This window comes from Dermochelys coriacea, chromosome 11, assembly GCF_009764565.3.
Source record: "Dermochelys coriacea isolate rDerCor1 chromosome 11, rDerCor1.pri.v4, whole genome shotgun sequence".
Taxonomy (NCBI): domain Eukaryota; kingdom Metazoa; phylum Chordata; order Testudines; family Dermochelyidae; genus Dermochelys; species Dermochelys coriacea.
Genome location: NC_050078.2, coordinates 2,325,724 through 2,347,603, shown reverse-complemented (window position 1 = coordinate 2,347,603; position 21,880 = coordinate 2,325,724). Strand labels below are relative to the sequence as shown.

Sequence of the window (21,880 nt, the reverse complement as noted above, 5' to 3'; positions counted from 1 at the left end):
GAGCAGTCTCAGAGCTACTCTGATTTATGCTCTGCTTTGAAGGCCCCCCACTGGGCCTGGGGAAGCAGAAACCAACTGTAGCTCTGACTCCACCGCCCCTACACCCCCACCTCAAGCTCTGTGCTGGCTGGTCCCAGCTGGCTGCTGGCCACTGGATATGACACAGCACAGACCCTTTGCCCAGGGGGCAGCACCAGCATCTTCTATTTCCTCCCTATCCCATAGCTAGGGGGCACTGTGGCCTAGTGGACAGCGCCCTGGATTAGGATGTGAGCAACCGGGGTTCTGTTCTTGGCTCTGCCACTCATTTGCTGGATGACCTTGGCCAAGTCACTTTGCCGTCCTGTGCCTCAGTTTCCCCAGCTGTAACATGAGGATGGTGATACTGACGTCCAGTGCAAAGGACTTTGAGACCTGCTGATGAAAGGCACCACCTAAGAGCTAAGTATGGTGGGTGGGGCTGGGGACCCACCACTCTGGGTTTTTGGTTGGGGGGCCATTGTCCAAATGCGCCTTGCCTCCCAGATTGATAGGTGAAAGGCCAGCAGGGCCCAGAGAGCCTTGCCCAGGGATTCCACTCTGGGGGAGCTGGAGCGGCTCTCTTAGAAAGGCAGCCAGGCTGGCTGGAAAGGCTCCAGGTGGCGGAGATTCCCCATGCTCCAGGTGAGCTGTCCCAGTGGTGAATTACTCTCCTGGTTAACAATGTGCGCCTCCTTCCCTGTCTGGATTTGTCAGGCTCCAGCCTCCAGCCCTGGGATCTCGCTCTGCTTCCGTCTGGCAGCGTGCAGAGCTGGAGAGGTTGGTCCGTCCCTGTTCTTCCCTGGCCTGTCCCACGCGGGTGGACCCCCGCTGCTGATGAGACAAGATGGGACCAGCACCCCGCCGGCTCCCCCTGGGTCAGCGAGAGCGGACCCTCGAGGAACAGCCCAGGTGTGGAGGCATTACAGCAGCTGTCACAACTTCTGCTTTTGTGGTGACTGCTCTCTCCCCAGGCATCTCTGCCCTGCAGCCCTTGAAGTATAAATCGGAGCCTTTGTCTTTGCTTTTCATTTGGGGCTGGGTTTTGCAATGCCAGTTCCTCCTAACTCGGTATAAAGCTGCTGCCGTGGAGGACTTCTGGGCAGGACGTAGTGAAGGTGGCAGCTGACAGAAGGTAAGGCGATGCTCTTGTCTTTCTTTACAGATGGCGGGGAGGTGGGGGGTTATTATAATGATTTCAGGTGGGGCCCCCTTGCACGGGGCACTGGAACCAAAACATTTATAGCCAGGATTTTGATTGTGCCCCAGCGTTTTAGGAAGAGGACTTGTCAGGTTCTGTTTTGTGGCTGCTGGAATCGTGTCCTGCAGCAAACGTGTCCCACAGGCCAGTCACACTCAGGGTGCAATTAACATAAGAACATCAGAGCTGCCAGACTGGGTCAGGCCAATGGTCCATCTAGCCCAGTACTGTCTCCGACAGGGGCCACTAGCAGAGCTCCAGGGAAAGCGTACAGAAGAGGGCAATTTTGGAGACGTCCACCCCTGTCTTCCCCTCTCGGCTTCTGCCTTCACCCCAGTACCTATGTGGGACGTCACTGATGCATAACCTCATGCTGGCCCTCTGCACAGGGAGGATTTCATCCCCGGCCATGCTTGCTGCCCCATGGCTCTCAGTGTCCCCCCAGGAGATCTCCCCCGCCCGGCGTGGAATATCATACCGCCTGGCTTCAGCCTTTTCAACATGAGCCGCTGTTCTTTTCCCACAGGGATTCAGTTCCTAGCAGCTGTGGTTATTCCCTTGGGGATCTCCCCCCCAAAAAGGCCTGTGTTTAAGAACGTGACCCAGTTTCCATCCATCTAGGGGGACGGGAAATGGACAGCGCCAGATGAGGTGTTTACAGGAGTCAGCTGTGTGCCAGACGGGGCTGAGTACCCCATCCTGCACAGAGACCCTTCACTGGTGTGGTGGGGAGCCCTGCGCATGTGGGGCCGGGGCGAGTGTTGCAGGATTAACACTGGCCTTCAAACAGTTACACATCAATTTTGTGCATAAAGTGAAATCTGGGCCCAGCCTTCTCTGCTGCCTTGACCCAGTGAAACCGTGTGGTTCTGGGCTGGGAAATGGGGGAAGCTGGATTTAGGGAGCCCAGGCATGGGAGACCCCTTCCTGCCTGCCCCATACCTGTCCTGGGAGGGCTCCTCATGCCCGGTGCTCAGAGAAGTGGGGGTGAACACGCTCTTGGTTAGGAGCCCCTCAGGCAAGGCCCTGCGTCCTCACAGAGTGCCCAGCGCTGTGGGTCGCAACGGGGACTGCAGGGTGCTAATGCGGCAGGAATACGAAAGAGCAAGTCCTCTGCTCTGCGGCCTTGGGTGAGTCTTTCCCATGTGGGCCCCAACCCGGAGCTGGGCCCCCTCGGGCTGCGGTCCAGGATCAGGCCCTGGTGTGAACTCAGTAATAGCTCCTGGGGTTATTCTAGCTGCACAGTGTTTTCCCTTCCCTCCAGCACCTTCCACTCCCTGCATCTCAACCCCATGGTGCCTCCCCAGCCCACAAACCATCCCGGGCGGCTCCCCTGCCTCTGATGGATGCCCCCCATCCCATCACATAGCACCAAGGTCTCTTGTGAAGCTAGGAACCCCCCAAGTCTCTCCAATCCCCTGGGCGCTCAGTCCCCACCCCCGCCATGCTTACAGATGACCCCTCCCTGTACAGGGGCTCCCACGGCTGCCTGCCCCAGTACAGATGGTCAGGGCTTCCTGTACGACTGGCCAATGCTGGGGATTAAAGCGGAGCTCACGCAGCAGGTGTCCCGCCAGCCCCAGCTCCCCAGCCTGGCTCGGGAACCAGCCAGTGCCTCAGCAAAGGGCTTATTTCACACAGATGCGATGGGACGTATTCGCCCTAATGGGTTAACTAGAGCTGAGATCTTACATCAGGTTGCAATTTCCTTCTGCTGTAGGACACTGTCCTATTACCGCACTATTGCCCACCTCCCACTTCAATCCATTTCTCTTCCTCTTCCCCTGCGTGGGCAGTGGTGCCGTGATCTCATCTGGACACACAGGGAGCCGAGCCAGAGCGGCTGGGGAGCAGAGGGATTGCTGCTGCGTTTCACAAGAATACGGCAGGACCAGTCGCTCTCAGCCCCAAAGAGAAACTGAGGCCTAGAGCTGCAGAGGTACCTAGGCTCCGAATTTCCACTGATTTCAGGGGGAGCCTGTCCTGAAATCTCAGCACCTGCGAGGAGCTGGGCAGAAGTGACTTCACGCAGGTACCTCTACGCCGAGGTGAAATACTTGCACCATGGCTGTGGCTGGCCCGGGCTGACAAGGCTGTAAAATTCCAGTGTAGACGTGTGGGCTCGGGCTGAAGCTTAGGCTCTGAGACCCTTCCCCAGGCCATGGGATCTCAGAGGGTGGCTCCAGCCTGAGCCCGAATATCTACACTGCCGTTTTTCAGCCAGTGGCCTGAGCCCCACCAGCCCAAGTCAGCTGAGCCGGGCTCTGAGAGTGGATGCGGTGGGTTTTTTTTATTGCCGTGTGGACGTAGCTACAGTGTCTGTGGGAGAGCCCGGAGTTTAACCCAGGTTTCCTGGCCACCATCTCACCTTGTGTCTGCCAGCTAGTCAGGCTTAGACTGAAGTCTGTTTTGCCCCCACTGAACAGCTTGAGGACAGGTGAAATTCCCCCCGTGCAGTAAGTCCTGTGTGCCTGCCCCATCTCCGCTTAACCCTGTTTCACAACGACCAGCGGTGCCCAAACTTTTCCTCTCCCCCCCCACAATGGATTGTGTCCGCGCCCTCCCCGCCCCGGCCAGGAGCAGAGTTGCTGCAGGAGGCCAGGGGCTGCTTCTGGGGGCCAGGAGCGAATTAGGGGCCGGGAGCAGGGACCAGTGGCTGAGAATGGGGGCTGGGGGCCGAGCCGCGGCCAGGAGCGGGGTCTGGGGGCCAAGAGCTGGGGCTGGGAGCAGAGCCAGGGTCGCAGCTGCAGCCGGGGGCTGGGGTGGGGCTGGGTGGCGCTCCCTTCATACCCCCTGAAGGGGCTGGCCCGGGCCCTGCTACCCTCCCCCCCCCCGATGCCCCACAGTTTGGGGACCCCTGTACTAGACACAGATGCGAGTGTTAACAGACTGGGGGCAGTTCTGACACGAGGCCCCAGAGAACTCAAGAGCGGGTGTGTTCAGTTGTGTTGAGTGATGTTACTGACAGTGATTAAACCTCTGGGGTATTTTCGCCATGGTTTGTGCTTAGGCTGGAGCAGGCTTCCTGGCAATGGCTCCTGAGATCCAGGACTGCTGAGGGGCAATGTGTTGCAGCCCCCTGGTGCCCTTGCGTCTGTCTCCGGTTCCTTCCTCATAGATCTGGCTCAGCGATGGCCTTGACACTTATCTCTTTACACACACATTCCTCATTCACACACAAAACAGAATTAATTTACACAGAACATTTTAAACAGGAACATCAAGTTGCAACGCACAAGAAAACAATCACGGCATTCTTTTACTCTTTTAAAATGCTAAACCTACAACAAAGTAGTGACCTTAAAAAGTCTGTTATGGCCTTGAAATCAGCCTAGACACAGATTCCGGCTGATGCATCTTTACCAAATGGCCCATTCGGCCGTTCCTTTCTGCTGTTCAAAAAGAGTGCCTGGCAGGATATGATCAAATCATACCCAAATACATTGAATACAGGCTACAGTATTATTTCATTATTTTTTATTTTAAATTATACAAAATACAGATATAAAATCCTACTACTCTATGTCCCCCCTTTGACCCCTTAAGAACAATTCTTGCGTGGGTCATATTTTATACAACTATTTCATAGCAATAGGCTGAGAGACAGTTTGAGCTTGTGGTTGTAATTTAACAAACTTTTTAAATTTACCAGCACATACAATATATTCCTAGCAAGCAAACACAGGACAATATTAATATAACTAGAAATGGGTGAACCTTGATAGACAATGTGCCCTTAGAGGTCAGGGACCAGCCTGTAAAAACATCGTGCCAATGACAGGCTGGCAGGTTTTTTTTTTAGACTTAGCAATTTTTAGCATGTTTTTATCGGCCTGTGATATTTGAATGACACGCTTCCCTACCTCCCTCTGTGTTTGGTGTAAAAACAGAGTCACTTTCTTTAGTTTGTTCTATACACGCGATCCCAATGGTGTGGCCTTGCTGCAGGGTTCTGTGGTGATAGGTAGGGATACGCACACCCATTTCTGAGGGCTTTATTTCGTACACTCCTGGGTATTTAATCCTTTTTTTTTTTTAGCTTATTGACCTGTAACCCGGGGTAGCCAAAAGGATCCCATGGTCAATTTGGGGAGCAGGCTCACTTTTTATCTCTTTGTCTTTACGGATTGTTGGTGAATCCAATTTATACCCATTTTATTTTTGCTAATCGTGGATTTAACAAGACTTTTACTGGATTACTTTGAGTCACAAACAATTTTGTTGTCTTTATTTTAATTGGGGTACCTCTTTCGAAGGCATATTCTTTGGTCCAGGTTCTGGTGCACGTACCCTGGAACCATAGGTTCAATTCACTACGGGGTATTGGACAGTACCCCACAATAACTGGAAGGGTTGTTTCTGTCTTTAACAGGGTTATTTTATTGATATGGTAACTGTGGATAGGTGGAACTCCCGGTGGTATTCCCAGCGGGACCCTTTATTTTAAACCCTATTTCCCAGGAGTTTGGTATTCCTATGGTGTTTATAAGGTGAACCTTAGGTCCCACCTCCCCTTCCCAGACATAGGTATTGGAATTTCCTAAGGGTTGTAAGAGTTGGCTGCTATTTTTATTATATCATTCCATGAGGCTCACTGGCTCACAGGTAGGAATTCATGATCGGTTGGCAGGGAGTGAATTATTCCTTAAATCTTGGCTTATAAGAAGGGCTGCATTTTTTTTCATGATTGCTTTAATTACCTGGGCACTGAAAGCTCCCAGAAGCAGGTAAAGCCAAACCTGACGCTGGAGTCTTCTGTTTTGTGGATTAAAATTGTAGTGGTTAAGCAGTGCCTCGCGCCCAGGTTTTGGGATGTACTTTTCTGCAAAGAATTCAAACATCATCTAGTTTGTCCCAATCAGTAAGTGCCTGTCTTATTTTTAAAGTTGTTCATTTGCCCTCCTTTAACATTTCAATTGGGGCATGTTGCAACCTCCTGGCACCTTGTGTCTGTCTCCAGTTCCTTCCTCATACACTTAATTCAGCGATGGCCTTTTACACTTATCTCTTTACATTCCTCATTCACAAACAAACCAAAATTAATTTACACAAAACATTTTAAACAAAAAAAAAAAAGGGTTCCAAAAATGTTGCAATGCACAAGAAAACAAGCCCGACATTCTTTTAAAATGCTCAACCTACCACAAAATAACTTTAAAACGTCTGTTACGGCCTTAAAACCAGCTCAAACACAAGTTCCAACTAATACATCTTTACCAAATGGCCCATTCGGCCGTTCCTTTCTGCTATTCAAAAAGTGTGCCTGGCAGGATATGATCAAATCATACCCCAATACATTGAATACAGGCTAAAGTATTATTTCATTCTTTATTTTTTATTTTAAATTATACAAAATACAAACATAAAATCCGACTACTACATGTGCACCCACTAGCTATGATCATGGCTCCTGTCCCTGCCCTGGTGGGGTGGGGCTGGCACCCCTTGCATGCCCCCGGGCACACTGCAGGGGACTCGCTGCCTAGCAATGCCCGTTGCCATCCACACAAGGAAACAGGAAGGTGCAGGAAGGGCTGAAAAAAGACCAAGTCTCTACAATCGCTAGCATCAGCAGAAACAAGTTCTCGTTTTTATTGTGGGCAAGATGCATCTTTCCTCCAGCTCTTTGGACATGACGGGGGGAGGGAGTCCCCTGGCTGCAGGTAGCCCCACCTGAAGCCTGGCCAAGAGGGAGACCTCCCTCCCCTTCATTCTCTGGGTCGCTGTGTTCTTCACACAGCTGGGCAGAGGCTTGGGGGCTTTTCATTCTCTTAGCAATGATCAAGTTGTCTGGGGCAACGCTTCAGAGGGGCTGGGTAGAGCCGGCTCCCACACCATCAGCCACTAGGCAGCGCTCCTGGTGTGGGAATGGCTTGGTCCGGTTCTCAAGTGGGAGAGGATCAAACGCCAGGCGACTGTGTTTGAACAGGTGCCTGGGAATTGAGGGGGTAGTTTTGGGGTGGAAGGGCCGGGAAACACAGATCCAGGGGATTGTGGGAGAGCATTGGTGGCCTCTCTGGACATGAGTCGGGCAAATGAGGCTTGAGCTGCATCCGCACTGCAAAATCTCTGGTCTTGGACCCGCGTCACAGTGGGACTTGGGCTCAGACCAGCTCCTTCGCATGGCTCCCTGAAGGAGCCTTATCTCTGTCATTGGTTCATTCCCTACTCTTCCCTAAGCGTCTCCTTGGGTTTACCTCGCTGCAGTCAGGCAGGGTCATAGGTAAACTGAGGCACACAGGACACGTACAAAAATAATACCTATAACTCCCTCCTTCACAGTAATTAGCCACGGGACCAACCTGCCTAGGGATGGGGTAGATTTTGGAGTCTTTACATCAAGCATGGATGTCTTGCAAAAAGATCCGCTCAAGCTCAGAGAGAAGGTCTGGGCTGGATTCAGGAAACCCTGGGGGATGGTCTCTGGCTTGGGCTATGCAGGAACTCAGGGTACATAGTTAGAGTGATCCCTTATGGGCTTCAAACTCCCATCCCAATGGGACCCCAGGGCAGGACCGTGCCACATCAGGATGCAGAAGAGCTGGAGAAACCGGATCATCCATGGCTCAGTGCTGCTGCTGAGCCATTTCCAGGGCGATAGCTAATGCAGGGGGAAACCCCGTTGTCACCCATTCCCCGCTTTCTAAGATCCAGGATGCAGCACAGACAGCTAGGCCCGTAGGTCCAAGCTGGCAAAGTGGTACCAAGGGGGACCTGCCCTACAGCCCTGCCTGTGCACACTAGCAGTTGTGCACAAGGGAAATGAACAACTGTGTCTACAAGCAGACCCAGAATCCCATCTGTTTTGCAAGTGCAATCGACTCTTGATGCATCTGTGGGCATAGACTGAGAGAATGATAGAGGTGTAGGACTGCAAGGGACCTCAAGAGGCTGTTTAGTCCAGTTCATAGAATCATAGAATCATAGAATATCAGGGTTGGAAGGGACCCCAGAAGGTCATCTAGTCCAACCCCCTGCTCAAAGCAGGACCAAGTCCCAGTTAAATCATCCCAGCCAGGGCTTTGTCAAGCCTGACCTTAAAAACCTCTAAGGAAGGAGATTCTACCACCTCCCTAGGTAACGCATTCCAGTGTTTCACCACCCTCTTAGTGAAAAAGTTTTTCCTAATATCCAATCTAAACCTCCCCCATTGCAACTTGAGACCATTACTCCTCGTTCTGTCATCTGCTACCATTGAGAACAGTCTAGAGCCATCCTCTTTGAAACCCCCTTTCAGGTAGTTGAAAGCAGCTATCAAATCCCCCCTCATTCTTCTCTTCTGCAGACTAAACAATCCCAGCTCCCTCAGCCTCTCCTCATAAGTCATGTGCTCTAGACCCCTAATCATTTTCGTTGCCCTTCGTTGTACTCTTTCCAATTTATCCACATCCTTCCTGTAGTGTGGGGCCCAAAACTGGACACAGTACTCCAGATGAGGCCTCACCAGTGTCGAATAGAGGGGAACGATCACGTCCCTCGATCTGCTCGCTATGCCCCTACTTATACATCCCAAAATGCCATTGGCCTTCTTGGCAACAAGGGCACACTGCTGACTCATATCCAGCTTCTCGTCCACTGTCACCCCTAGGTCCTTTTCCGCAGAACTGCTGCCGAGCCATTCGGTCCCTAGTCTGTAGCGGTGCATTGGATTCTTCCATCCTAAGTGCAGGACCCTGCACTTATCCTTATTGAACCTCATTAGATTTCTTTTGGCCCAATCCTCCAATTTGTCTAGGTCCTTCTGTATCCTATCCCTCCCCTCCAGCGTATCTACCACTCCTCCCAGTTTAGTATCATCCGCAAATTTGCTGAGAGTGCAATCCACACCATCCTCCAGATCATTTATGAAGATATTGAACAAAACGGGCCCCAGGACCGACCCCTGGGGCACTCCACTTGACACCGGCTGCCAACTAGACATGGAGCCATTGATCACTACCCGTTGAGCCCGACAATCTAGCCAGCTTTCTACCCACCTTATAGTGCATTCATCCAGCCCATACTTCCTTAACTTGCTGACAAGAATGCTGTGGGAGACCGTGTCAAAAGCTTTGCTAAAGTCAAGAAACAATACATCCACTGCTTTCCCTTCATCCACAGAACCAGTAATCTCATCATAAAAGGCGATTAGATTAGTCAGGCATGACCTTCCCTTGGTGAATCCATGCTGACTGTTCCTGATCACTTTCCTCTCCTCTAAGTGCTTCAGGATTGATTCTTTGAGGACCTGCTCCATGATTTTTCCAGGGACTGAGGTGAGGCTGACTGGCCTGTAGTTCCCAGGATCCTCCTTCTTCCCTTTTTTAAAGATGGGCACTACATTAGCCTTTTTCCAGTCATCCGGGACTTCCCCCGTTCGCCACGAGTTTTCAAAGATAATGGCCAAGGGCTCTGCAATCACAGCCGCCAATTCCTTCAGCACTCTCGGATGCAATTCGTCCGGCCCCATGGACTTGTGCACGTCCAGCTTTTCTAAATAGTCCCTAACCACCTCTATCTCTACAGAGGGCTGGCCATCTCTTCCCCATTTTGTGTTGCACTCAAACAATACATCCACTGCTTTCCCTTCATCCACAGAACCAGTAATCTCATCATAAAAGGCGATTAGATTAGTCAGGCATGACCTTCCCTTGGTGAATCCATGCTGACTGTTCCTGATCACTTTCCTCTCCTCTAAGTGCTTCAGGATTGATTCTTTGAGGACCTGCTCCATGATTTTTCCAGGGACTGAGGTGAGGCTGACTGGCCTGTAGTTCCCAGGATCCTCCTTCTTCCCTTTTTTAAAGATGGGCACTACATTAGCCTTTTTCCAGTCATCCGGGACTTCCCCCGTTCGCCACGAGTTTTCAAAGATAATGGCCAAGGGCTCTGCAATCACAGCCGCCAATTCCTTCAGCACTCTCGGATGCAATTCGTCCGGCCCCATGGACTTGTGCATGTCCAGCTTTTCTAAATAGTCCCTAACCACCTCTATCTCTACAGAGGGCTGGCCATCTCTTCCCCATTTTGTGTTGCACTCAAGGCAGAACTGTTATCTAGACCATCCCTGACAGGTGTTTGTCCAACCTCCTCTTAACAATCTCCAAGGATGGAGATTCCACAATCTCCCTGGGCAATTTATTCCAGTGCCTAACCACCCTGACAGGAAGTTTTTCCTAATGTCCAACCAAAACCTCCCTTCCTGCCATTTAAGCCCATTGCTGCTTGTTCTGTCCTCGGAGGTTAAGGAAAACAATTTACCTCCCTCCTCCTTGTAACAACCTTTTATGCACTTGAAAACTGTTCTCATGTTTCCCTCAGTCGTCTCTTCTCCAGGCTAAACAAACCCCATGTTTTCAATCTTCCCTCACAGGCCATGTTTGCTAGGTCAGTGGTTTTCAACCTTTTTTCATTTGCGGACCCCTAAAAAATTTCGAATGGAGGAGTGGGCCCCTTTGGAAATCTTACATATAGTCTACGGACCCCCAGGGATTGCAGATCTCAGGTTGGAAACCACCGTTTTAGACCTTTAATCATGTTTGTTGCCAGCTCTAGGGCCGGCTCTAGGCACCAGCAAAGCAAGCACATGCTTGGGGCGGCACATTTCCAGGGGCGGGGTTCCGGCGCCGGCCATCATAAGCGCCGACTCTGTGGGTGCTCCAGGGCTGGAGCACCCACAGGGAAAAATTGGTGGGTGCTGTGTACCCACCGGCAGCTCCCCGTGCCCCCACCCACCCCAGCTCGCCTCCACTCCACCTCCACCTGCTCCCCTGAGCACGCTGCCACCGCTCCGCTTCCCCCCCCCCCAGCTTGCCGTGAAACAGCTCTTTCGCGCAGTGAGCCTGGGAGGGAGGGGTAAGAGGGGAAATGCGGCATGCCCCAGGGAGGAGGCGGGGGTGGGGATTTGGAGAAGGGGTTGGAATTGGGCAGGAAAGGGGCAGAGTTGGGCAGGGGGGGCATCCACATGTGTAAAAGCCAAAGGGGGGGGCAAAATTTGTTTTGCTTGGGGCAGCAAAAAAATCTAGAGCCGGCCCTGTTTGTTGCTCTCGTTTTGACTTTCTCCAATTTGTCCACATCTTTCCTGAAATGTGGCACCCAGTACTGGACACAATACTCCAGTTGAGGCCTAACCAGCGTGGAGTAAAGCAGAAGAATTGCTTCTCCTTTCTTTCTTAGAACATTCCTGCTAATAGAAAAGGAGTACTTGTGGCACCTTAGAGACTAACAAATTTATTAGAGCATAAGCTTTCGTGAGCTACAGCTCACTTCATCGGATGAAGTGAGCTGTAGCTCACGAAAGCTTATGCTCTAATAAATTTGTTAGTCTCTAAGGTGCCACAAGTACTCCTTTTCTTTTTGCGAATACAGACTAACACGGCTGCTACTCTGATTCCTGCTAATATATTCCAGAATGACGTTTGCTTTTTTTGCAACAGTCACAGTTGACTCATTTTTAGCTTGTGATCCACTCTGACCCCCAGATCCCTTTCCGCAGTGTCTTTCCTAGGCAGTCATTGCCCAGTTTGTATGGGTGCAACTGATTGTTCCTTCCTGATGGGAGGACTTTGCATTTGTCCTTATTGAATTTCATCCTATTGACTTCAGCCCATTTCTCCAGTTTTTGTCCAGATCAGTTTGAATTTTAATCCTATCCTCCAAAGCACTTTCAACTCCTCCCCGCTTGGTATCATCCGCAAACTATACAAGTGTACTCTCTATGCCATTATGTAAATCATTGATGAAGATATTGAACAGAACTAGACTCAGAACCTATCCCTGTGGGACCCCACTTGTTTTGTCCTTCCAACATGACTGTGAACCACTGATAACTACTCTCTGGGAATGTTTTTCCAACCAGTTTTGCACCTATGTTGTAGTAGCTCCATCTAGGCATGGGATCTGTCTTGGGCACCTAGCTTTTGCAAATTTGGCCTTTAAATTGGAAGGGTTTGAAAACACCTGTGAGCAGAGGGATGAGGGTAGGTGGGTGGGTCTTCACCACCAGAGGACTTGAAAGGTCAGTTTTTGGAAGGGGAGCTCAGCTCCTGAGCACCGTTCCATGGCAAAGCCTAACCGTTGGTTCAGCCCTGTGGAATCTGGTGGGTCCATCAATATTTGGCTGGAGGGGCGTGAGCCAGGATGCATAACCCACTGGAGAGCAGGTGTTACGTAGCCCCTACTGGGTCAGTCTGCAGATGATCGGAGTCTGTAACAGCCTCCTGGGCACAGAGGGTGGCTTTAGAAGTTCCCGGTTCAATCCCTGGTATATCAACCCAGATAGTGGCTGTCACATGAGAACATGCCAGGGCAATTGCCCTTTGTTGTTAATATTTGTCTAGGGCTGTAAATGGACAGGAACTGTAACTGTTACCAAAGCTTCCACCCCAAAGCGATGGTAGACCGAAGGGGTGGGGTTTGGTTTATATTCCCCAACCCCCTTCCATGCCTCTTTTGCTTTCTTCCTTTATTAAGGGGCAACATGGAAAAAGAAAAAGAAGTGGGGGGAGGGTCCAGTTCTGGATTTTGTGGGGGAAAATGAAAAGTTTCACACACACCCCCATTTTCAGGAAAAGGCCATTTTCCATTGAGAACGGTCTAAAGGGGAAGAGGTGGAGCAGCTTTCCTGGCTGAGTGTCTCTGCGGTGCTCAGCCCGGGAGAGGGGCACTTGAGCAGGGGGTCCATGCAGCTCCTGGCACAACTGGCTAGAGTCTCAGCTGGGGTCTCTGGGGTTTTCCATCATCCACAGAATAAACATAACCAGCTTGGCAGTTGGGCAAACCAGCCCCTTGCCCCGATCCAAACACCCCCAAACTTTAAAAAAGTTTGGCTCTGGGTCCAGTTTGAAACATGCCGTCTCAGCCCATCTCTGGCTTTTGCACTTGCACGTGGCTTATAGGAACGGTTCCCACAAAGGGTTAAAAAGTAGGGCTGGATCCTCTGATGCTGTCAATTGGCCTCCTTGGAGCTATGCTGGCTTACAGACACTGAGGATCTAGCCCACACAGGCGGCAGGGTAGCTTGTAGCAACCTCAAGCAGGGTAGCTTGTAGCAAGCTTCAGCGTGTTTGCCTGGAACATCACACTCCGTTGGCAAGTGTTGATCCGGCTGGGGGGAAAGGCTAAATGGGTTCTGCCGAGTCAGTGAGACAGGTAACACTACGGGAGATAGAGCAGAGAGAATCTAGGGTGTGGGCTGAGCGGCCCTGAGGGAGGAACCGGAAGAAGCAGCCCTCATTTGAGCTCATTTTCTCTCCCTCTTGTTTTCTGTGCTAATAAAGCCAAATTCCATCCTGGGGCGAGCATGGACTGTGCCGAGAACAGGGCCTGTGTCTGAGGGCAGGTTGAGAAAGCTCCCATTTCCTGTTACACAAAATTGCTCACCGGAGGTAACACGCCTGAGTGGTTGTCTTCGATTTCCCCGTATTGCTGCAATGTTTCCACAGACGATATTTACCGGAGCAGCCCCACAATGAAGGGTATGACTCATGTTCGGTGACTCTGAGAACATGCTACCCAGGATGGACAGTGCGATCCATCGGGAGGGACCTGAGTACTTTACAATGGGCAGTTTTACCTCCGAGCATGGGCTGCGTTTGCAGAAAGGCATGCTCCCAAGCTGCATCTGCTCCGTGGATGGATGTCCCCAGTGCAGCTCAGGGGCAGGTTTTCTTGAAAGTGTAGCTGCCCATTGGTGGCTTTTCTTGATCTCATGCCTGCAGGAGAGGACAAATAAGTTATATTTGTGTTCCCACTTAGATCACCGAATCATAGCTATGTAGAGAGTAGGGACCTCAAGAGATTGTCTGGCCCTCCCTCCCACGCTGGATTAAGTACCCCTAGACCATCTCAACAGCCGTTTCCCCCTTATTCAGCCAGTCAGACGTGCACAACTGCTTTGAACAGACAGCCACGCCCGGAGTGCAGTGGCCATGGACCAAGCAAAAGGCTGTGTTAGACGGAGCTGGGCCCTTTTCTGCCCCAGGACAATGTCATATTTCAGCAGAAGACCAGGCTCACCAACCTCCTTTTCCGGGGTCAATCCGGACATGGTTCTGGACCAGGAAATCCAGCTGTAGCAGGTGGCCACTTTGAAAAACTATCTTGAGGACAAGCTGGATAATTTTATGCATGTTTTTTCCAAGGTGGTGTTGGCTAAAGTCCAGGCAGAGTGAGTTACTTTGATAGGTTCACTAGAGAGGGCAGCAGGTGGAGCCCACCCCCGAGATCCAGCCCCCTTGCCCGCCAGAGCCCCAAATGCCCTCCCACCCCCTCTGCGGCCGGAGGAGACCCAGCCCGCATGCCCCAGCCGGCTTCCCCGAGCGCTGGGCTGGCCCCAGTGCCGGGCCGAGCTGCTGGCCTGACCCCCGTGCCCAGCAGGCCCCAGAGCCGCCCCGGGCTGCCAGCGAGCCCGAACTCAGGGCCACCGGCTGGAGTTGAGCCCCCAGGACCCCATCGGCTTCAGGTGGAGAGGCAGCGCAGGGCCTTGGGGCACAACATGGGTGGGGCCACAGCCTGGGTCAGGGGAGGCTTAGCCTGCCCTGGCCTCTGATACCCACCGCCCCTGTTCATTAGTGAAGGGCTGCAGTGCCAGAGAGGAAAAGCAGAGCAGTGCATCCCTACTGAGAATGATAGGGGCGCGCAGCAACCAATGGGCAAGGCTGCTGATGCTGCCTTGACAGGCCAGATCCTCAGCTTGACTAAATCAACATATCTCCATTATGCCCCCGCCCCAGGAGCGACCCCAGTTCGCACCAGCTGAAGATCAGGTCCAATATCAGTATGTGCTTATTTGCCTGAGGAGAAAAAAACAAATGAATCCAATTTCTCTCCCCCTCCTGCAGTGAACAATGGGACTCCTCGCAGGATGTGGGGCACACAGATGGGTGTGAGGTGATATTAGCACTTATCGATGAGAGAGAAAGGGTTTGCAATGGATTTCATTGACTTTTATAGGTAGGGAGGGGTTTTCACATAGCAGGAGAAAGGGTCGGGAGGGAAAATTGCCAAATCATGTTTTTCTACATGGAGCTGATATGGGAGTGGGAGGTGGGGGTTGTGTTATGTACCCCAGAATCTTAAAAGAGATCCTGGAAAGAGGGGGAAACGGGACTTGTGCTCTTTTGGGTTTTTTTTAATCATGTATCAAGAAGGCCTAAAAGATTGTTGTAAAAGGTGGTGGTTTGCTTGTTTTTTAAAGTTAGAAACTCAGGTTTTTTTCTACCCTGGAAGTCTTTATGGATGTCAAATTTTATGGATGTCAGGCGAGCTAGTGACGTGATGACATCACAGGATATAAGACATTGAAAGCTGCAGCCACCAAGAGGGACAGGGATTTCTACTCAGCTTGTTTACAGATTTCTTTTTGTTAAGGTCTCTTTAACTCCAATGTCCAATGCACACACAGGAGAAAGGACTTTTTTGTTAAAAGGCTGCAGAGAGGTGCTCAAAACATTTACTTAAAAAAACACAACTTGGCATTCCCCCCCAGGCCCTTTGACACTTCTGCTAGTTTAACAATATCTGTCCATATGAGATCATTTTTTAAATTCATGACAGTAGCAGCCTCTTTTATCTAAGAAGATTCAAAGCACTAATATCAGTGCGCACCCATCTGAGTGTCCCACAGCCTAGTGCTGGAACTCTGTGGCCTCTCCCCTTTCTATCCACATAGAATCGTAGGACTGGAAGGGACGTCGAGAGGTCGTCTAGTCCAGTCCCCTGCACTCAAGGCAGGACTGAGTATTATCTAGACCATCCCTGACAGGTGTGTGTCTAACCTGCTCTTAACAATCTCCAGTGATGGAGATTCCACAACCTCCCTAGGCAATTAGTCCTGTGCTTAACCACCCTGACAGTTAGGAAGTTTTTAACCCTCCCTTGCTGCAATTTACACCCATTGTGTAAATTAAATTTTACATGGTAAACCCCAATGAGCCTTTGTAACAGTTCTCACTTTTCCTTAAAGAGAAAAAGAGGTTATATGTTTTTAGGGGACTTCTTTTTCTGGCCCCACTGCCTGGAAGAAAGGACTCTGGGGTTTTTTATCTTTACCTCAGTGTATGTGTAAGAACAACTGCAATGAGAACGTGGCTTGCTTTGAGGAACTTTCTTTAAAGATTCCCTTTTCTAGCAGGTAAGATCCTTGTTATTTTGTCTCTGTCTTAGGTACTTATCTGCCCCCCCCCCCCATCACCACAGAGTCTGAGCACTTCATGAGCTTTCATGGCTTTCTTCTCAGAGCTGCCCTGGGAGGTCGGAAAGTGTGGTTATCCCCATTTTACAGCCAGGAAATGAGCTGCAATGTGACTTGCCCAAGGTCATGCCCAAAGTCTATGGCACCCTCACTGCTGGACCATCTGTCCTTTCTCTCTGTGTTTTATAACTGAAGCATCTCTGCAACTATTAGAACCCGTCCTTAAAGTGGAAAAAATTCTGGACCAAATTCCCCACTGGTGTAAGTCAGAAGAACTCCCCTGTAGCCATGTCAATTTGCTTTAGCAAATCTATTTGGAAGTTTTAACAAAAAAGTCTATGGGGAATTCAAACGTTGAGCTAGATCCTCAGCTGATATAAATCAATGTAACATAACAGCAGGTTCTCTTTTAACCATCCTATAGCATTTAATAGTGAAAATGATACATCTGCTCCAGAATTCTACAGCCTGATGATTTAAAAAATAAATTATAGACAAGGATCTTATTCTCTATTAAATTGTATAGGTTTTAAAGTAATTTCTTTAGAACCCCATTGATCTGTTCCTGATTAAATTCTATGTAGAGCTTTTTCCATAAGGGTTGGAAAGACCAGAAACTTGCATCCATCCATCTGTTTATCTAGAACATAAGAACAGCCATACTGGGTCAAACCAATGGTCCAGGATCCTGTCTTCTGACAGTGGCCAATGCCAGGTGCTTCCCAGAGAATGAACAGAACAGGCAATCATCGAGTGATCCATCCCGTTGCCCATTCCCAGCTTCTGACAGTCAGAGGCTTTGGGACACCTACAATATGGGATTGCACCCTGACCATCTGGGCAATGAGCCATTGGTGGACCTATCCTCCATGAACTCATGTTCTTTTTTGAACATTGTTATCATTTTGGCGTTCACAACATCCTCTGGCAAGGAGTTCCACAGGTTGACTGTGCGTTATGTGAAGAAATGGTTCCTTTTGTTTGTCTTTAAACCTGCTGCCTAATCATTTCATTGGGTGTCCCCTGCGTCTTGTGTTATGTGAAGCCATAAATAACAGTTCCCTGTTCTTTTTCTCCACACCAGTCATGGTTTCATAGATCTCTACCATATCTCCTCGTAGCCATCTCTTTTCCTAGCTGGAAAGTCCCAGTTTTATTAATCTCTCCTCATACGGAAGCCGTTCCATCCCTCTCATCATTTTTGTTGCCTTCTCGGTATCTTTTCCAATTCTGGCCTAGCCTTTTTGAGCTGGGACAAGCAGACCTGTGCACAGTATTCAGGGTGCGATCCAGCGTTCACGATGTAAAGCATTCCGGGTGCGCACACCTTGACTACACCTGGAAACTGCTTATACTGCCTCACTCGCTGTTGTTTCTGAGGCCCAGCTCCTCAGAGATAGTCTGACCCTTGCAAACACATCTATGGGACAGGGAAGTGAACCATGACAGGGGTGCCGGAATGGGGGGGGCAGGGGGCCAGGGCCCCCCCATTTTAAAAAAGTGGGAGTGCTATGCTCTCCCATTTTTTACCGGCCGTAAAGGCGAGCGACGGGGGGGGGCACAGAGGAGCAAGTGGCGGGAGGATGGGGTCTTGGGGGGAGAGGTGGTGCAAGGGTGGGGCCTCAGTGGATGGGGTGGCGCAAGGGCGGGGCCTTGGGCGAAGGGGCGGCACAGGGGTGGGCCTCAGAGGAAGTGGCAGCACGGGGGGGCAGGGCCACAGTTCGGGCATGAGTGGCCCCTCCCACCTTTAGGGACCTTCCCCTGGTCCTGATCCACGACCTCCAGTTACCAGCTGGACGATTTGCACAAGGGTCTGTGGCAGACCCAGGAACCGAACGCAGCTCTCTTGAGCTGTAAGTGAACATCGAAGCGAAGGGCAACAAAAATGATTAGGGGTCTAGAGCACATGACTTATGAGGAGAGGCTGAGGGAGCTGGGATTGTTTAGTCTGCAGAAGAGAAGAATGAGGGGGGATTTGATAGCTGCTTTCAACTACCTGAAAGGGGGTTTCAAAGAGGATGGCTCTAGACTGTTCTCAATGGTAGCAGATGACAGAACGAGGAGTAATGGTCTCAAGTTGCAATGGGGGAGGTTTAGATTGGATATTAGGAAAAACTTTTTCACTAAGAGGGTGGTGAAACACTGGAATGTGTTACCTAGGGAGGTGGTAGAATCTCCTTCCTTAGAGGTTTTTAAGGTCAGGCTTGACAAAGCCCTGGCTGGGATGATTTAACTGGGACTTGGTCCTGCTTTGAGCAGGGGGTTGGACTAGATGACCTTCTGGGGTCCCTTCCAACCCTGATATTCTATGATTCTATGATTCTATGATCTAACCACGAGAGCAGCCGGCCTGGCCATGCAGCCCCCTCGCTGATGGTTCAGGACACGGTGAACATCCTGCTTTTGACAACTTGCTGAATTATGTTCTCTCCCCCCCCTTATCACCCAAACAGGCCCGGAGCGATTCTTCCAGCATGGGTGACTTGATATTCGAAGGCGATTTCTCTGACCTCTTCAAAGGCTACAATTACACCGACTACAACACCGTCAACCCTAGCGCTGCGGCCGCCCCGTGCAAGTCCGACAACCTGAACATTAACAAGTACGTGGTGGTGGTGGTCTACTGCCTGGTGTTTCTGCTCAGCCTGGTGGGTAACTCCCTGGTGGTGCTGGTCATCAGCTACAACCGGCAGAATCGCTCGGTGACCGACGTGTATCTCCTGAACCTGGCCATCGCAGACCTCCTCTTCGCCTTCACCTTGCCTCTCTGGGCCGTCTACCGAGCCCATGAGTGGATCTTCGGCACCTTCATGTGCAAAGCCATCTCGGTCCTGCAGGAGGTCAACTTCTACAGTGGGATCCTCTTGCTGGCCTGCATTAGCGTCGACCGGTTCCTCGCCATTGTCTACGCCACCCGGGCAGCCACTGAGAAGAGGCACTGGGTTAAATTTGTCTGTTTGGGCATCTGGGTTTTCTCCATCATGCTCTCCCTGCCCATTCTCCTCTTCCGCGAGGCCTTCTGGCCGCCGCACAAAGGCATGGTGTGCTATGAGCGGATTGGGGAGGAGAACACAGCCAAGTGGCGGGTGGTGTTGCGGATCTTACCCCAGACCTTTGGTTTCATCCTCCCCTTGCTGATCATGCTTTTCTGCTATGGCATCACAGTGAAGACCCTCTTCCAGACCAAGAACAGCCAGAAGCAGAAGGCCATGAAGGTCATCTTGGCCGTAGTGCTGGTCTTCTTGGTCTGCTGGCTGCCCTACAACATCACGCTGGTGGTAGACACCATGATGAGGACCCGTGCCATCGCTGAGACCTGCCACCGGCGGAACCAGATCGATGCGGCTCTGTCTGTCACCCAGATTCTGGGCTTCATGCACAGCTGCATCAACCCTCTCATCTATGCTTTCATCGGTCAGAAGTTCCGAAACAGCTTCCTTAAGATCCTGGTCTACCACGGCCTCATCAGCAAAGAGTTTGTCTCCCGCTATGGACGGGGGTCCTCCTTTGCCTCCACCTCCGGCAACACCTCCACCACCCTGTGATGGCCACGGGACTCCTCCACTCACCGGGGATAGCGTCCCACCACAGCTAGTGCCAATGGCCAGCCTCAGCTTCTCCGGTTGAGCAGGACCATGCAGATTCTTTTAGCACTATAGCCTCAATTTACCAAGCCAACCAACACAGTCCAGACCCAGCATAGATCATTTTGCAGATTACAATTATGCAGAACACAGCAGCAAAAAGCAGGCACCTCTTCTCAGAATAATGCTATGAAGTTTCTTCAACCCCTCCCTGCAGGATAATCGATTGTTCAGCTGCCCGTCTCATCCAGGTCATGCCCATTAAAAAATAAATAACAACTCCAAACAATCCAAGGCTGCATTTCTGTACGTGACAACCCGAGTCCCCAGTCCCCTCACACAGTGGAGTTTAGGAACAACATCAGAAAAACTTCCCTTCCCCCAAAGGCATGTGGAACGGAGAGTCAGAGTGTGGGGTGGAGGTAGCCATCAACATTAGTGGTATAAACTAAGACTGGAGATACATTGTGCGAGCAGGAATATTGTCCTTAACTTGCCCCTGCAGCTCCATCAGCCTTTTACGTGCATTTTGCATATTTCACATGGAGAACTGAGTATGGTTCTATATTTTTTTAGGTGCAGAATTGAAAAATGTAATTTACTAAACCGTGCCTGCAAACTGTGGTCATACCGACACTGGATTTGTGATCATTCAGTCAGACGCTAAGAGATGCGGTTTCAATGTGAAGGAGAGCGCTTCATGACTTCATGGAACAGGAAGGGTTAGGGGGTCTTTGAACATTAGCTTTACATCTGTTGATTGTATCATGAACATGGAATCGTTTTGCTGAGTAGCCAAGGATTGTTAGTTGGATGGGCTTAGATAGCTATGCTGATGTGTTACCATGATAGGCACTGTCGTGAAACCGTAGCTAGCCAGATGATAAGATGTTTGGATGTATGCATGATATTTGAATTGTTAAAGTGTCTTTACATTTGTGTACAGTTATGACCTTTGGATAAATTAGAGCAAGGCAGGAAAGTTGTTTTTAAAATATAGTTGTGACAAAGTTCCATGTGGATTCAATAAGGTTTGCTTTCAATTTTACTGGTGAATATCTGGGGCTAGCATCAGTGTTTTTCACTTCTAAAAATATAGATAATAAACTCTTGACTCTACAGTTTCAGATCCCCAACGCTTTCCACTTTAGATGGCAAATATGTTGTCATCCAAAGTTTCAAACAGTTAGAGACCAAAACTTTGGGTGTCTAAAACATGAGATGAGAAATAGACTCACCAGCAGACTGGATAAGAGAAGACTGGGTGGGGACATGATAACAGTTTTCAAGCACATAAACAGTTGTTACAAGGAGGAGGGAGAAAACTTGTTCTCGTTAACCTCTGAGGATAGGACAAGAAGCAATGGGCTTAAACTGCAGCCAGGGAGGTTTAGATTTGACATTAGGAAAAACTTCCCTACTGTCAGGGTGGTTAAGCACTGGAATAAATTGCCTAGGGAGATTGTGGAATCTCCATCATTGGAGATTGTTAAGAGCAGGTTAGACAAACACCTGTCAGGCATGGGCTAGATAATAGTTAGTCCTGCCATGATTGCAGGGGACTGGACTAGATGACCTCTCGAGGTCCCTTCCAGTCCCATGATTCTATGATATGATTCATTTGACATCACATTAATGTAGTATCTGCTACAGAATGGTGCATCTCCACTGTACAACCACGACTCACTCAGAAAAATGGACATCTTGCCAGTTTGGGGAAGCCAAGAAACTGGAGAATTAAAACTTTCTGTCTTCCCTGTCTTCCCGGCGCTGACCCGCATTCAAATACACGTGGGTGAAAAATCAAGAGGGTTTTTGTTTTCAATTTGAAAACCATCCATGTTTATTTGCAAAAAGAAAAGGAGGACTTGTGGCACCTTAGAGACTAACACATTTATTTGAGCA

At 50.2% G+C, this 21,880-nt stretch overlaps 1 protein-coding gene across 6 annotated transcripts; it reads left to right on the top strand.

Moving 5' to 3' along the window:
- Positions 1–966: 966 nt before the first annotated feature.
- LOC119863845 (C-X-C chemokine receptor type 2-like) lies at positions 967–21,096 on the top strand. 6 transcript variants are annotated; one of them, XM_038422824.2, is made up of 3 exons: positions 1,060–1,153; positions 3,016–3,158; positions 18,845–21,096. In XM_038422824.2, the coding sequence occupies exon 3, from the start codon at positions 18,866–18,868 to the stop codon at positions 19,934–19,936; it is 1,071 nt and encodes a 356-aa protein (XP_038278752.1). In that variant the 5' UTR covers positions 1,060–1,153; positions 3,016–3,158; positions 18,845–18,865; the 3' UTR covers positions 19,937–21,096. The 6 variants fall into 6 exon arrangements, with proteins under 6 accessions (XP_038278754.1, XP_038278752.1, XP_038278751.1 ...); XM_038422823.2 differs by having other exon boundaries at positions 3,016–3,251; XM_043504808.1 differs by lacking the exons at positions 1,060–1,153; positions 3,016–3,158 and adding exons at positions 15,991–16,331; positions 17,631–17,792 and having other exon boundaries at positions 18,842–21,096.
- Positions 21,097–21,880: the final 784 nt, after the last annotated feature.